General features: G+C 56.0%; 1 protein-coding gene across 1 annotated transcript; it reads left to right on the plus strand.

The window, feature by feature from the left end:
- Positions 1 to 5,145: 5,145 nt before the first annotated feature.
- On the plus strand, positions 5,146 to 14,705 carry PTAFR (platelet activating factor receptor; the record flags this gene model as incomplete). Its single annotated transcript, XM_084274138.1, is given in 3 exon segments — positions 5,146 to 5,169; positions 13,583 to 13,654; positions 13,656 to 14,705. Coding segments are annotated over 3 exon segments (1,146 nt in total).
- Between the last annotated feature and the right edge of the window lie 1,803 nt (positions 14,706 to 16,508).

Here is a 16,508-nt window from a genome sequence, read left to right on the forward strand (position 1 = left end):
AATATGGATGGGGCCCTGGGCAACCTTGTGTAGCTCCAGGCCTGGAGGTTGGTGGCCCTGCCTGTGGCAGGGGGGTTGGAGCTCTGTGATCCTTGAGGTCCCTTCCAACCCAGACCAGTCTGGGATTCTAGGATTCTAAATAGCTTGAGCTGAACCTCAGAGGGCAACACATCACTTAAAAACCCCCACATAGCTCATGTCTGGGTGGCACACATCATCGGTGAGCAGCAGGATGCGGTGGGCTGGCAGGTCTGGGGGACACTGAGCATCAGTCTCTCAAGGCACCAAGATTCCTTTTGTCCTCAGGGCCTGACCCTCTGTTAACTGGGAGTGCACTGGGAAGACACAAGGTCCCTGTTGAGGAGGAATTGCCACACATGTTCTGGGGGAAATGGCAGTTAGCTTTGTGGTGCTGGCTCTCAGATGCAATCTCTTCTGCTTCCTGGGTAAGCAACGAGCAGCGCTGGGCACCCTGCAGAGGATGAGTGTTCTGAGGCTCAGCCTCTCTGCCCAGAACACGCTGTCCCTCCCACTTGTCTGCCTCTTGTTCCCCTGTCACAGTGTTTCTGGCTTGGAGATCTGTCCTAGTCACTGGTCCCACAGTCTTTCCTTTCCATCTTGCCAGCAGCGTTTCCATCCGTCGGGGTGATGTCTCTGCTGCCCAGTGACAGCCACTTTTCACACCATGGTTTTTCTGGTAGCTCAGGGTGAGTCCTGTGAAAACCCAAAATGTTTGTGAGCCCCATGTTACGCTTCTGATTCTGCTGCTCTGAGAACTGGCCAGTGGAGTGACCGGTGTGTCTCCAGGCGTGCAGCCCACAGCCAACACCGCTGATCTACGAGCTTCTCCAGCCTTTTTTTTTCCCTGAGCGTGGCTTGTTTTGCTGCCCCAATACAACACCCAGTTCCATTCTCAATTCAGCTGTTCCCAGTTCCTTTTCTTCCTGTCCTGTGACACGCTTCTGTGTCTGAGCTGGACACTGGATACACAGTATTTCTCCTGTGTTACCTCCTCAGCTGAGTGATGCTCCATCTGCCCAGCAGGCTTCAGCAGCAGCAAAATCCAGCCTTCTGCTAGATACTTCTCTGCACTGAACCTGGGAGGTTAATTCTGATCCTTGTGTCCAGGCTTTGTAAAAGGAAACTGGTTGGAATTGCCTGAGTGGCCAGTGTGGATGTCTGTGGATGCTGGCTGGGCTGCTGGCTCTTATCTGTGATAACACGTGCCAAGGCAGTGGGCTGGAGTGAATGAAGAGGTGGAGGTGTAGGGGAGGGGTCCCCAGGCCTCCTTCCTTCTTAGAGCTGTTTTTGGGTCAGCAGTCCTTGTAGGTTAAAACACTTGTCCATGATGGGCAGGTCAAGAAAACACACTGGTGGGAATAGAGAGGAATTTTGTTTTCTTTTGGAGGAAGAGGTGCCAGCTCACTACAGGAGCCCCTTTCTGTGCTCTGTGGAAATAATCTGTCTTCTATGTCCAGTTCCCACAGGGTGTGCGTGGAGGCCTGCCAGAGTCCTGCTTTGTGGGAGTCCAGCACTAGGTCCTGAAGCTCTCACTTCCCTTCTGAAGCAAGGAACTTGCCTTCTCCATCCTCAGCAGTTCATGAGGGTGTGTCTCCTGGTCAGCAGCAGTGGGATGGGAAGGGGCCTCTGCAAGATAGTTGTTTTCTTGTGCCTAAAGATAAAAAAGGGAAACAGCAACAGAAACCTACTGACTTGTGGATTAAAGGGGATGGGGAGCAAGGCCTTTACTCTCTGGGCCTGCTGTGTGGTCCAGGGATGAGGGTGGAGGATCCCTGGAGCACGTAGACAAGCCATGGTCCAGATTTCACCAGATGTTCACTGGATTGAATAGATGTCACCTGGTAGAAGAACTACTCAGTAAAAGCTAGACCAAGTTATGGCAGCTGTAGGGAGCCTGGGTGATCAGCCAGAGATGAAAGCTGTTCCTGGGGTAAGTGATGTGGTTCAGTACCAGCTGGCAGCTCAGCCCCAGGCACTGCTCAGCCCCCAGCCAGGCAGGAGGAACATCAGAGGGAAAAGGTAAAACTGGTGAGTTGGGGTAAGGGCAGTTTCCTGGGACAGCAAGGGGAGAGGGGAGAACAGCCACAGTGCTCATCACAGGATGGATGAAGCGGGTGATGCACGGTGCAGTCACCCCCAGACACTCAGCCCAAGCAGCCCCCTCCATGCTGAGCACCAGCCCCTGCGGTGTGGAACGGCCCTTTGGCTCCTTTGGGTCACCAGTCCCATCCCCACTGCTGGGGAAAATTCACTCTCTCCCAGTTGAAGCCAGGCTGGCAGGACAGGAACTGGTGTCACGCTTATCTCTGCTTGCAGACAGCAGCTCCATGAGCTGTGCCCCTTCTCCCTGGGCAGTAGCAGCTCTCTCACTCTGCCATTCATGTTTCAGGGGCTTGACTGGTTCTGGGGGATGAACTGTGCCCAGTGTGGTGCTGGATAGAGCAACCCAGGTGGGAAAGGTCAGGGGCTTGTGCTCTCCTTCCAAAGTGAGAACTGCTCCTCCCAGCCTTTCTCTGCCCTCTTAAAACAACTGACACTGGAGAGAAGCTCTTGAGAGGTCAGACCCTAAAGTGGGGAGTTTTCCTCCGAAACCATTGAGCAATCACAGGGTATTATCTAGCACAAGTGGGCTGTCTTGGCTTCCTTCTCCTCTTGCAAGCTGCAGTGTGAGCGAGACCTGCCCTGCCCAGGCAGCTGAGCCCTGCAACTGACAGGTGTCAAGTGGGGCATCAGCCCTGGTCCTGTGCAGCGAGCCCAGGCTGGGTGGCACGTGAGGCTGGGCTCAAAATCTCCTTGGTTTTGTTTTCTGTGTGTCCTGCTGTCAGGGGAGCTCCTGAGGCTGGGGGCTGCCCTGCTGCTGGCTCCAGGGGAGGCTCCTCCTGTTCCCCAGAAGAAGACTGCCCGAGTGACTGCAATGGGCTGTCAGGGGCTGCTTATTTCTAGGGACCTTTAGAGACTTTCCCCCTGCAGCCCTAACTGAATGTATTAGCACCCTGAAAGGATTTGTTAGACTATATTTGTTATACTGTTATACTATAATAGTAGGTAAAGTAATAATAGTAGATAGTATACTACTATAGTAGTACTACTAATAGTACATAAAGCAAATAGAAAATTCTCCTTTCTATTGCACCTGTGGCTCCTGTTGTACGGGGGTTGGGAGTGCTGCTCCCCTGGGATGGGGTCCTGCTCCCACCTCAGCGAGCTCTCTGCACGCTTTGGGTACATGGAGCAGCCTCCTCTGAGGCTTGGCAGGATGAGATGTAGGAAGCATCTGCCATGCCAGACAGGGGGGCTTTGGATACCTGCAGAGAGAGTGGGCACGTACTTTGGGGCAGTTGGGTCTTTCCTTTGCAGCAGATCTCTGCCTCAGTGCTACTCAAACAGTAACAGTCCGGACTTTGCCTGTTCTGGAACATTCCATTGCCCTGCAGCAGCTGGGAAGCCCCAGGATTCACAGCCACCACTGGATTGTCACTGAAAGGTGTAACCTGAAAACAGTCACTTTGTGTGTCACCCACCCTCTGAGGTCTGGGCACCAGCGTGTGTGTCCCTTTCACACACTGGCCCCAGCCGGGCACTTCTGTGGGTGTTTCTGGGTGGTGGTCAGGGTGCACTGGGATGGGCTGGAGAGCACTGGGAAGGGCAGTGACACTGCTGTACGTTCCAGCACAACAGTTGCAGCTCAGGTCCCAGAACTGAAAACTTTTGGGGAAGGACCTCCAACCCCCCAAAACCTTCAGGGGTGGGACCTGATGATCTCTTGAGGTCCCTTCCAACCCCTGCCATTCTGTGACCTCTGTAGGTCTTGTGTTTGGAGCGGGGCTGTCACTGGTGCTTGGAAGGGTGAGCTGTGGTTTATCTGGGTGAGCAGTAGGGATGAGAGCCCGGCCTCTCTGGACCTCAGGCCGGTGGCAGCTCTCTGCTGGTCCCTCTCCAGTTCTCCATGTCCCTTTCCAGCTGCACACACCATTCTGGCTGGCAGCATCACCAGCACCAAGCTGAGGGGATATTAACTGTCCTCACAGACAGCAACACAAGTGATTTCTTGTTAGAGCACGAGTGACTCAGCGGATGTTATGCCTGTGACCTCAGTGATGCCAGTGCCCCCAGGATACATGTGGGGAAATCCCATGTGAGACCAGAGCAGAGCAATGCCAGAGCTGCTGTCCTGGGGCTGTACATCCCCCACCGTCTGTTCACCCTTTCTTCCCAGGCTGGAGGAGCACAAGAACTCAGGTGGGGGGTTGGAGAGAGGTGGGTGTGATTTATCATGCTGCAGAGAGGGCAAGGAAACCAGCTCCCAGAGCCTGGAATACTTTCCTGGCTCGTGTTTCCCCAGGCAGGGACTTGCACAGTGAAGCATTCTCATCCTGACACTGCAGCAGGTCTCCACCTCCAGTGGAAGCGCTGGAAGGAGCACTGGTGGCCGGGCTGCTCCTGGTCCCGGTATCGGGAAGGAAACTGGAAGCCCAGAGGACAGATCTGCCAAGGGTGTGGCCCTCCTGGCTGGGACAGGGAGCAGCCCTGTCCCTGAGCCACTGTGGCTCTCAGGCCTGTGAGGTGCTGGGGGGAGTGTCACCAGCCCCTGGCCTCACAGCGCTTCTGCCGCTGTTTCCTTACCGCTGCCGGCTGGAGGAAGGGCTGGGAGAGCTGGTGCTGAGCTCAGGGTGCTGAGCTCAGGGTGCAGCCGGTCACATCTGAGCTGTGTCACAAGTGCCAAGAGGGAAGTGAGTCACTCACCTGCCAGCGAGCGAGGCGCCTTCATTCCAGTATCCGAACCTCTTCCCAGGCAAGAGCACGCTGCCGGCTCAGCCCCGCTGCCGCCTCAGCCCCGCTGGCAGCTCCACTTGTGACAGGGACCTCTTGGGAAGAGACTGCTGGGCCCGAGGACTCCGTAGCCCCAAGGTAAGAGGCTTCTCTCCCTTTCACTTGCTCTCCCAGGGAGGTGCTCTCCTTCCCCGAGCTCCATGGGCTGCTTCTGGGTTTGGGTGTCACAGATGCTGTGCATCTTTCTGAGCCGTGGCCTCTCAGACAGCTCCAGGGGCTTTGGAGCCCTCCTCATCCTCCCCAGCCAGGTGTGCTGGGAAGATGTGTGCTTGCTGCCCACGCCTGGCAATCAGGATGCATCATGACAGCATGAGTCAGGTGAGTGGCCGTGGGGACAGGGACTGTCCTCATCTGGATCCTGTCCCACCCCTGGGACACTGCACAGCGATGTGAGGGGTCTGGCCATGGACCTTCCTCCAGTGAGGAAGAGGAGGCAATGATCAGAGCCTCTCAAGGAAGCCAGATCCCCCTCCCTATGGGTGCATGGCCAGGGCAGGGGGCAGGGCAGAGCCTGCCCAGGGTGGGGGCTTGGCAGCTGTGGCCCAGATGTAAACACTCTGCAGCCTGGAGCAGGAGCACGTTCACAGAGCCGTGGGCAGCACGGTGAAGGATCCAACCCCCCCACACCCTGGCAGAGCTGTGGCAGCCTGGGGCTGCAGTGTACAAACCCTGAGGGTGCCCTGAGGGTCCCCTGCCGTGCCCACCCCTCTGCTCCATGTGGCACAGCTGGACTTGGGCTCCACCTGCCAGAACCTGCCCAAGTCTGCCCCGCTCCCTGCTCTGCCCACGGCTTGTGAGGCAGCCCAGCTCCCAGCAGTGACATTTCCTGCCAGGCTGGGTTATCCCAGAGGCACCACAGCGAGCAGCTGACGCTGTGCCCTGCCTTGGCAGCTGTCAGATGGCTACCAGGAAGCTCTGGCCTCTCCGATGGCTGCTGGGCTGGATGCATTTCCCTGCCCAGCAACCCAAGCTCCAGGGCACATTCCTGCAGAGTTGGTAATAAGGTGGGGACAGGTTGTGCTGGGCTCAGACCTCGCTGGGGAAAGCTGGGGGGGGTTGTTCAGCGTTCTGCTCCTCCAACAAGCCAGAGGAAATGGTGCAGGGTTTGTGAGGAGCAGTGGAACCTCGCAGGCAACAATGCCTAGTGTCAGATCATCAGCTGCTCCAGCTTGACAGGAACTTCATGTCCTCTCAAAGCCCCGTCCTGGCACTCAAGAGCACGTCCTGGCAATGGGGACTGGCCCGGATCACGCTCACCCTGTGCAGGGCCTGCACGCTGCAGGCACCTCGCTGCACTGAGCCAGGTGGCAGCTGCTGGTGCTTTCAGGAGCTCCATGATGGCATCTTCATCTTTGTCCTCGTTCTTGTTGTCCCTGCTCTTGTTGCTGAACAGGACAGTCAACAGTGCACGTGGCACCTAATAGCAAGAGTGTGTGGCTCCTCTGCACTCCAAGGAGAGCTCTTCTCCCCTGGCACAGTGTCATTCTGCTCCTGGGAAGAGATATTTGCTTGTATATTTTCAAACCCAAAAGATTGGCACCTGCAAAATTTCTCTCTGGTCACCAAAAGTGGGTGTTTCACTCTCAGGCTCCATCTCAGCAGGAGCCGTGCCCAAGGCAGAGGGTGCGTGCGAGGCCGTACCAGTGTGTGCCATGGCTGTTGCCATCAGAGTGCCAATACAGTGCCAGAGTGAAGGGGGACAGCTGGCTGTGTGCCAACCAGCTGGCACGAGGTTATCCCCAGGAACTGTCACTCCAGGATCTGCTCCAGGATCCAGCCTCCTGCCAGCCCCAGGATCATTAGTGCAGGTTAACATCGTGGCACAGCAGTCAGTGCCCGCAGCGTGCGTGGCTTTGATTAGGTTCTGAGTCTGGTTGATAAAAGTGAAGGTGTATTGAGAGTGGCTGGTTCTCACCGTGGGCCTGCCTGGCGCTCGGTGCCCTGCGCTGCGAGAGTCAACAGCGCTGAGAACAAGGCGAGTCACAGTCTCACCATCAGAAGGACATGGAGGTCCTGGAGCGAGTCCAGAGAAGGGCAACCAGGCTGGGGAAGGGGCTGGAGGGCAAATCCTCTGAGGAGCAGCTGAGGGAGCTGGGGGTGTTGAGCCTGGAGAAGAGGAGGCTGAGGGGAGACCTTCTCCCCACCTCCCCTGCCCTGCCAGGAGGGTGCAGAGAGGTGGGCGATGGTCTCTTCAGCCAGGGGACAGGAGATGGGACAAGGGGCAATGGCAAGAAGAGCAGGCACGAGGCAGTGGGACGGACTCTTCCTTTCCAGCCTTCCTCTACTGCTGTGGCACTGGGAGCCCTGAGTCTGGGTGCCTGGGACTCTTTGGTGATGAGGAAGGGAACTCCTCAACTCATGAAGAAGTGGACAAGTGTGAGCCCAGCAAGAGGCCGGTCCACGTGGCCAGCAGCTGTTGTGGGAATGTCTGTGACTCTTGGTAGCTTGAAGCCCACCCTGGGCACACAGCTGAAAGAAAGATGAGCAAGTCTGGAGGGCTGTGAGGAGCCACAGGCCAGACGTGGTCAGGTCCTGGCTCCGGGCGGTTAGAGGTGTTCTGGCTGCAGTGGGACATTAGAGACCAGAGCCTGTGTCGTGGCTGGAGCTTCCACCCACGGGGTGTTTCTCCACTGAACGTGGTTCTCTGGGTTTTACAGACCATCTTTTCCACCAAAAGTGGGTGACACTGTGTGTGCCCCATCAGTGGCAGAGCCAACTTGGAGCTGAGCAGAGGAAGGATGAGGATTTCTGATGAAAGCCCTTCCCCAGACCAAAACCTCCTGGGCTTTCATTTCCTCTAAGAACTTGGCTACAGCAGGATTTGTTTGGCCGTTGCTAGAGCCTTTGCTAGTGCTCCCCTCCACAACCAGACATCCTCACTGGCTGCTCTTCCCGAAGCTGTGGACTGGCTGCCCTCCAGCCTCATTAGTGTGCTTTTACTTTGGTTTTAATTTCAGTTCCCAGCCTTGCAGCCATGAGCAGAGCTGTGTCCAGCCTGTGGAGACTCAGGCTGCCCCATCCCTTGGTGGGGAAGGAGAGAGGACAGAGGGTGGTGGAGGGGAGGAGATGGCTGCAAACTCCATCCCAGGCAGCACAAGGCAGAGCTGGGTCACCCACCCACCCTGTGCAGGGCTCCCTCACTCTGGGGGTGTTGGGTCCTGCTCAGCTCAGGGGCTTTCATGTGCACTGGGTGCTGCTGCTCCGGAGGACAAGGTGACCCTGCAGCGGCTCAGGACACGGCCAGGTGGGTGCTGCTGGGGTGTCCCTGCAGCTCTGGGTGTTTTGGAGCATCCTCCAGGTCAGCCCCCAGCAGCACAGCCTGGTTTGTGCAGCAGCTCTTGCACAGCTCCCTGCCAGGGAGGATTCGGGTGCAGCTCCTGGTCACTGCCAGGCTCCACAGCCCGGATCTGTGCCCCTGGGGCACACACAGGGTGCTCCCCTGGGTAACCCTCTGGGAAAGGCCACCTGCACCCTCTGGAGAAGAGCCCAGGAAGAGCTGACCCAGGCAGAGAAGCCCAGATCAGCACTGGGACTTTGCCTGCCCCTGGCTGGGGACATCCAGGCACCAGCCCAGGCAGGGGGTGGGTTCTGGCACCGTGCTGGCTCCCTGGTGCTGCAGACCCCATCACCTCGAGCTGCCTGAGGCTGGGCAAGCTGAAAGGCAGCTGCTGTGGTTCCCCTCTCCCCTCTGCCAGGGCCCCATCTCCTTGGTCACTGTGTCCTGGCTTGGAGCCAGGGCTCCCCAGCCCAACAGAAGAGGATGACTGGAAGGTCCCAGAGTCTGTGCCTCCTCCTGGCTCTTGGAGGAGGTTGGCTCATGACCCCAGCTGCTGTGACACAGGGTTCCTAGCCCTCAGGGGACACCACACTGTGACTCTGCCAAGACATGGCACTGCACATACAGTTCTCTGGGGTGTCTCACAGCACGGAGATGCCCAGGGCCTGTTTGCCACAGATGGCATTTAATGAGAAGAGTCAGGAGACCCAGCTTTCCCAGGAGAGGACCAGTGTGGACTGGCCTCTTCCGCTTCCACCTGGGCTTGTGTTGTTCCTCAGCAGCTTCATTGCACCTCAGGCACCGTTTTGTGCTGGTGATGGACTTTGTGGCTCCATGCCTACGTCTTTCATGCTGAGCCCAGGCACCAGACTCGGTGTTTCAGTGCTGGGAGGTGTCCACAGGTGTGAGGTCTGTGCAGAACGTGGTGCAAATGCCCCAGGCTCACATGTGCATCGTGTGCAGGTGTACAAGCAGGGTCTGCATGGAGGGCAGGTCCCCCATCCATATGGGATCAACACCTTGGGATTGACCAGCTTTGCTTGTCACTGGTGTCTCCCTGAGCACCCCACAATTTGCATCACTGCGGTGAAGGATCTTCCAGCTGCTGCAAATAATGGTGCTCAGGATGTGAAGGTGGATGGGCCAGGTGAAAACCTGCCATGTGGTGCCTCGGTGTGTGCTGAAGGTCCCTGAGATGCTGGATCCCTGGGCCTGTTCAGTCTCAGCACAAGTGTGAAGGAGACTTTGCTGGGGAATGAGCCTGTCCGTGGGCCAGAGGAGTTTCCTGGAACTTCCTTTCCTCCAGGTTACTAAGGAAAAGCTCTTCTGGCTTCTGCTGTCCATCTTTCTGGAAGAAGGAACCCTGTGGTGAGGTGCCAAAACACTGTCTAATCCCAGATCTAACTAGGGACACAGAGCCAACTGCTATTCTGCCTTACAGGAAAATCCCAACTTTGCCCTCTTTCAGGATGGTCAGGAGCAGAGACACTTTGAGGGAAGAGCTTTAAAGACTTTGCAGGTCTTTGCTGTGGTTAATTGCCTTTCCCCTACAGTTTATTTTGTTTCTCATTTCCTTTGAGCTGATGTCACACATTTCCTCTTCTCAAGTGACTCTGCAGTCATGCTCCACTTGCTCCCATTCTAGTGTCCTGCTCTTGAGAGCTGCGTGCCTGGAGCCCTCCCAGCCCTGGCCCAGAGGGAGTGAGGTTCAGGAGACCCAGCACCTCCCAGTGAGGCACCATCGCTGCTCTGCTGAAGCTGAAGATGGACACTGTGTGCTGAACCCTTGGACTCTGGTAAGCACTGAGTACCAGATGCTTTTGCTTGATGGTGTAGCTGATACTGCCGTGGTCTTTGCCCCATGTAGCCACGAGCCAGTAAATCCCTACAGGGAAAGCACAGCCCATGGGACAAAGTGTGTCCTGGGAGCAGAGTCTGCAGTTGCCCCGGGCGTGATCTGCTGCGCTCAGTCCCACCTCTGGCTCTGCAAACACCCGTGGTGATGGTGTGAACCACCCAGGGAGACTGGCTGTGTGCTCGTGGGCATGGCAGGGCTTGGGCCAGGAGTTGCCAGGGCTTTTGGTGGAGGCTGCTGCAGCAGGGAGTGCAACCCCACCCTGAGCACTGCGCCTGTCCTGCCTCCCGCCGCGCGTTCCCTGCGTTACACGGAATAACGCTCAAGGGGGGGAGGCAGAGGGATCCCCCCCCAACACTCCTGAGCCCAGGGCTTGGGACACCTGGCAGGTAGACAGGAGGTGAAGCTGGGGTTCCTCAGGCTGAGGAGGGCAGTGGGTGCTGTGTGAGCTGAGCAGGAAACGGTGCTGTGCTCTCCCACAGCCACAGTTTGTAGAAGAGTCCAGCTTGACAAGCGAAACCCAGCCCTGAGGTGCTCCCCTGAGGGCTGGTGGCACTGGCACAGCACAGCCCGCTCCTGCAGCAGCAGCTGAGCTCTGTGAGTGCCATAGGGGCCAGGAGGGAATGCTGCCACCCCCCACAGCCTGCCACAGGGATCTTTGGCAGGTTTAGGGACACAGAGCGCAGCTCTGCCCTCGTCTCTCCAGGGCAGAGCACGGCCCATCAGCTCAGACCTGTCCTCTGCACAGGGCTCTGCTGTGGAGATGGATGTGCAGGTTTCCTCTCCCTTCCTCCCCACCTGCTGAACCTGGCAGGGAGACCCCACTGGTGCAGCTCACCAGAGGTCCTGGGTGAGGTTTGAGCCTTCCATGCCCAGCCCCAGAAATGGAGGGGTGGATGGACACAACCCCACAGGACAGTCTGCAGGGACCATGTGAATATCACTTGTGGGCACTTCTCTCCTTGTGAACTCTTCTCCCCCCTGCCACCCCTGCTTTGGGTACAGTCAGGTGCCCAGAGAACTGGGGCTGCCCTGGGATCCCTGGCAGGGCTCAGGGCTGGGTTGGGTGGGGATTGGGGCACCCTGGGATGGTGGGGGGTGTCCTGGTCCATGGCAGGGAGGAAACTGAGAGGGACCTCTGAGGTCCCTTCAACCCAAACTTGTCTGGGGTTCAATGACTTGCCTTGGGACCTGCAGGAATCCCAGACAGAACAGGGACCAGTGTTGGCTCCTGCCTGTGCCAGGGCTCCCCCCAGGGCAGCAGGGAGTGACACAGTGCTCCTCAGGGCTGTGCCAGACTTCTGTGGCCAGACCCTGAGGTGTCACTAGCCCTGAGCATCCTCACCTCCACTTGAATTTAGAGATCAGTGGGTTCTCAGCAGGGTGGTGGAGATCAAAGTGGAAGAGGACAGCCACCTGTGTCACCTTGCTGGGCAGCAACACTGCCAGGGCTGCTTGTTAACCCACCCAAACGGGGCTGAAGGATGGAGTCTGAAAACACTCAAGCCCCAGTGCTGTCCAGCACGCAGCAGCAGGGGATGGCACAAGGACAAGCTGTGGATATCTGTAGTTGTCATGTCCTTAGGGAGACGGGATGGGATCCCCTGTGATGGGAGAGGAACAGGGTCAGGAAGATGACTGTTGCCTTCTTACCAGCTGGAAAGGAGTACCAAGGGGCCTGCAGCCTTCTGAAAAAAAGGGAGAGCTTTCTGGAGCTAGAGCTGACTTCCCCATTTGGAGAGGGAAAGAGTAAATGTGTAAAAGAGGAACCCCCAGTACTTGGGCACGGTGACTCAAGAGGCTGAGACAGGGGTTTGTGCCGCTGCTGCCGGGAAAAAGCCAGAAGAGTGTGTTCTGTCCCCAGGAGGCAGCAGTCCTGGGGCTGTGTGCAGGCTGGCAGAGCTCAGCCAGGCACACCACAGCACCAGCAGCTCACTAGAGCTTCCTCATCCTCAAGGGAAACCATCATGTTCTGCAACCCCTGTGAGTTTATGGTCAGCAGGCACAGTGTCCTTGCTGGTAGCTCTCCAACTGCTGTACCCATGCTGGTCATCTTCACACAAGGGAAGATAAAACCAAGCGAGTCTGCAGGACTGTGCTGGGCACTGGGGAGGCTGCAGCTCGAGTGCTGGGTCCAGTTCTGGGCTCCTCACCATCAGAAGGACATTGAGGTCCTGGAGCAAGTCCAGAGAAGGGCAACCAGGCTGGGGAAGGGGCTGGAGGGCAAATCCTCTGAAGAGCAGCTGAGGGAGCTGGGGGTGTTGAGCCTGGAGAAGAGGAGGCTGAGGGGAGACCTTCTCCCCACCTGCCCTGCCCTGCCAGGAGGGTGCAGAGAGGTGGGCGATGGTCTCTTCAGCCAGGGGACAGGAGATGGGACAAGGGGCAATGGGCTCAAGCTGTGCCAGGGCAGGGGCAGAGCAGCTGGGAGGGAAAAGTTCTTCCCTGGCAGAGTTGTGGGGCTGTGGCACAGGCTGCCCAGGGAGGGGCTGAGTCACCCCCTGGGTGTGTTTAACAGAGGGGAGATGAGGTGCTCAGGGATGTGGGTCAGCACAGGACAGGGACGGTTGGACTCGATGAGCTTAAAGGGCTTTTCCAACCTGGTGATGCTGGGATTCTGTGGCTGTGTCACAGAGAGGTGAGAACCTGCCCAGCATCAGGCAGGGAGATGCTGTGAGAGCCCAGGACAGGCACAGACATCCTCTGGATGGTGGAAGAGCAGGATAAAGCGTACAAGGGATCAGACCGAGCCTGAGGCAGGAACACAGGCAGTGTTGATGCTGCGGGTATTCCCTGTGCCAAAACTGCAGGCAAGCTCTGCAGCAGCCCTGAGGCAGGGGCTGCTGATGTTGAACCCTGAAGGCTGCTCTTCAAGCAGAGTGTTTGTCACCAGCAGCACAGGAAAGTGCAGAGCTGCTGCTGACACTTGCATTTGATGCAGAAATGGTGGGGGGAAAAAAAAAGAGGCAGATGGGTTTGATGATAACTTTAAATCAAGCTGGTGACACAAAAGAAAACAGCCAGGATTTTAAGAGACAGAAACTGTAGATAAAATGAACTGGTTACCACGAAACCACCCCCCTGTAGAATTATTGACTTGTTACATCATTCCCTGTGTCAGAACACCCAGAGGTCTGTAACCTGCGGAGGGATGTGAGATCCTGCAGTGCCTGTGGCTGAGTAAGCAACTACAGACTGTACAGGAGTAAGCAGGGAAATGTTCAGGAAACAACTGGAGGGGGAAAGGAGGAGACCCAGAAACCTGTTTGATACCCTGAACTCATTGACATGGAAAAAGATTAAGGAGCTTGAGATGGAGCAGAGAAACAGATGATTTTGATTAAGAACCCTCCTGCAGAAAAGACTGTTGTGATGAAAGATCCGTGATGTGAGATCCCCACTGCAGCAAACAGCACTGGCTGAAGACACAACAGCTAGTATGGTGTGGAAATGAGATCAAGGAGAGGACCAAGGGGACAGGGCAGGGGTCTGTGGCATGGAGCAGAGCTCCTGTGCTCACAAACAGCTGGAAACGAAAGGTGGGGTTTGGCTTAGCGATGGCACTGTACCCATCAGCTCATTTTCCTGCGTTCAATTTGTAGGTGAGAAGAAAAACTGCAGCAGGAGATTCTGCTTCAGTCGTGCTGCTCAGCACCGTGCTGTCTGGCAAGGGTAAAAGGTGGTGCTGAAGGCGGTGCCAGTGACTACACTATGTGCAACACCATAGACTCAGAGTTTCGCTACAGCCTCTTCACTGTTTTCTACAGCATCATCTTCATCCTGGGCTTCGTTGCCAACTGCTACGTGCTCTGGATATTCACCCGCGTTTACCCCTCTAAGAAACTCAATGAAATCAAGATATTCATGGTGAACCTGACAGTAGCTGACCTGCTCTTCTTGTTCACGATGCCAATGTGGATTATTTACTACCACCACCACGGAGACTGGATCATGCCAGAGTTCCTCTGCAACGTGGCTGGCTGTTTGTTTTTCGTTAACACCTACACTTCTGTTGTCTTTCTGATGGTCATCACCTACAACCGGTACCAAGCAGTCACCAACCCTATCAAAGCTGCCCAGTTCACCACACAGAGAAGGGGCATCTACGTGTCAGCAGCTATCTGGGTTGCAATAGTGGGCAGCTCCTTGTATTACCTTTTTGACAACAATACTAACCAGGTGGTGATCAGTGAGAAGAATGTCACCCGCTGCTTTGAGCACTACGACACCTCGGGCAGCGTTTCAGCTGTTCTTGCCATCCATGTCATCATCTGCATCCTCTTCTACATCATTTTCCTTTTCATCCTGGGCTGGAACATCATCATCATCAGGACCCTGTTCTCCAAATCGGTGCGGCCGCGGAAGAGCGCTCACGTCAAGCAGCGGGCGCTCTGGATGGTCTGCACGGTGCTGGCTGTGTTCATCATCAGCTTCGTGCCCCATCACATCGTGCACCTGCCCTGGACCCTGACAGTCCTGGAGCAGTGGAAGAAGGAGGATTGCACCTTGCGCCAACGGCTCAATGATGCTCACCAGGTCACTTTGTGCCTCTTGAGTACAAACTGTGTGTTGGACCCAATCATCTACTGCTTCCTCACCAAGAAGTTCCAGAAGCATCTGTCAGAAAACCTGAAGAGCATGAAAGGGAGTCGCAAGTGCTCCAGGCAAACCACAGACACAATGATTGAGGGTGCCATTCACCAAGAGGATGCCCTCAGGGCCTAGGTCAGCTCCTTTCACTGGTAGACTGAGATGCATGAGTTAGTCATCTTCTCTCAGGGGGTACTGAGGAACGTAGCAGAGGACCAGGATATATTTCCTTTTCCCCAATATACAGAAGAATGGATTCTCATTTGTTCAACTGGCAGAACTGTAACCTGCAACACTCTGACAGAAAAGCACGGTCTCTGCAGGCTGATGTTCTCATGAGCACTGAGAACAGCTCAGATGATCTGCTTTTGCAGGAAAGAACTGTGTCATTGACTCTGCAGTGAGCAGCTAGTAGCTACCTGCACTGAAATATTCCATTGTGTCAGCCCAGAAAGTACCATCCTGGTCCTCTGCCTACCTGAGTACCATCCACTGTCAGAGCTGTAAGAGACTTCCAGAACATCTGGAAGAACACGTCATCAAGGGACTTTTCTAAGCGGCTTGCGTGGTTCTGTGAGGAGAAGAAGCTCTTACATTGCTAGAAGGAGTTCCTCAAATGCCATCAAAGGAGAGATCTGCACCTCTGCTCCCTACTTCCCTACTTGCACGGAGTGCTGAGGTCCATTCGTGCCAGGCATTGGGGAGCAGCTGTTCTGCACTCTGCCCTTTGCTCCCAGCTCTTGAATCAGTAACTGTGCTAGGAGGCAAGAAGGCAGTGCCTCCACCCCCACCCCCAAATCAGCACTGTGTCAAAAGGGGCCTGTTGTTTGCCCCTGCTGTTTGTGTGACAGCACAACGGGCAGAGCAGTTCAGGGAGCTCTGTCTGGGTGGGTGTGGGTGTGTGTCAGTGCAGAGCCAGTCGCCCTTTCGGGCTGGGGGAGCTGGTTGCCAGCACGGGCATTACAAGAAGAGAAACCTTCAAACACTGCACTATCTTTTTATTTAAAGGAGGCTGTAGTAACTCACTCTACACTGGTCCTTCCCCCAGCCTTCCCCGTTCCTGCTGCAGAGAAGTGACGCTGACTACTGCTTGACAGCCTCCCACAAGTGGAATGAGAGGCAGGGCACAGACACTGGAGCAGAGCAGCATGGCCAGGGCTGCAGGCTCCTCGCTCAGGGCTGGCTGCTGCTGTTTGGGGCCCAGGGCAAACTGGTCTTCCAGGGGTGCTGAGCTCTCTTACCAGTCATGAGACACTTGAGGTTCCTTTTCTGGCCCAAATTGCTCAATCCAGGACAGGAAATTGGGTAGGGAAGGGAACTTACTTGTTTTCACAACAGTTTTTGGTTCCCTAAACTACATAGGAGTGTCTGGCTGGCAGCCAGCAAAGCGTATCCGAACTGTGACCCCCCCCCATCCCTGTGCATGGACTTCCTACGCCCACCAGAGATGTGAAAGATGAGTTCAAGTCTTCCCAAAGACAGGACCAACGCCTGACTTTGCCTGTGTTCAAACAGGGCTCCTTCAGATGTATCTCCTGCAGATCCTCAGGCAGCTTATTATGTGAATGAGCACAGAACTAACTGGTGTGACTGGTACCTGCCAGGATCAGCCGTGCACTCCAGGCCCAGTGCCAGGCAGAGGCAGACATCTGAACACATTTCCCTCCTGGTCCTGGACTCTGCTCCAGCCTTCTGAGCCACAGGAAGGTGTATTTAAATTCTTTAATTAGAAAACCTAATTCCTGCTTGTGGAGGAATCTGCATCTATTTCTGCCTTCCCCAGGTAGCACAGGCTGGCTGAGGAGCTCTTCCAGCTGGTAGATGGGAAGGAGCTTTCCCCTTTCCCCCTGTCCACCCCATGATAGCTGAGCTCTCTTGCTTCACAGCCCCTAAAGCACTGAAAAGATGTAAAAGAGAAAATGGAAAGGGATTTTTCTG

The sequence above is a fragment of the Gallinula chloropus genome (genome assembly GCF_964237585.1).
Source record: "Gallinula chloropus genome assembly, chromosome: 22".
NCBI lineage: Eukaryota > Metazoa > Chordata > Aves > Gruiformes > Rallidae > Gallinula > Gallinula chloropus.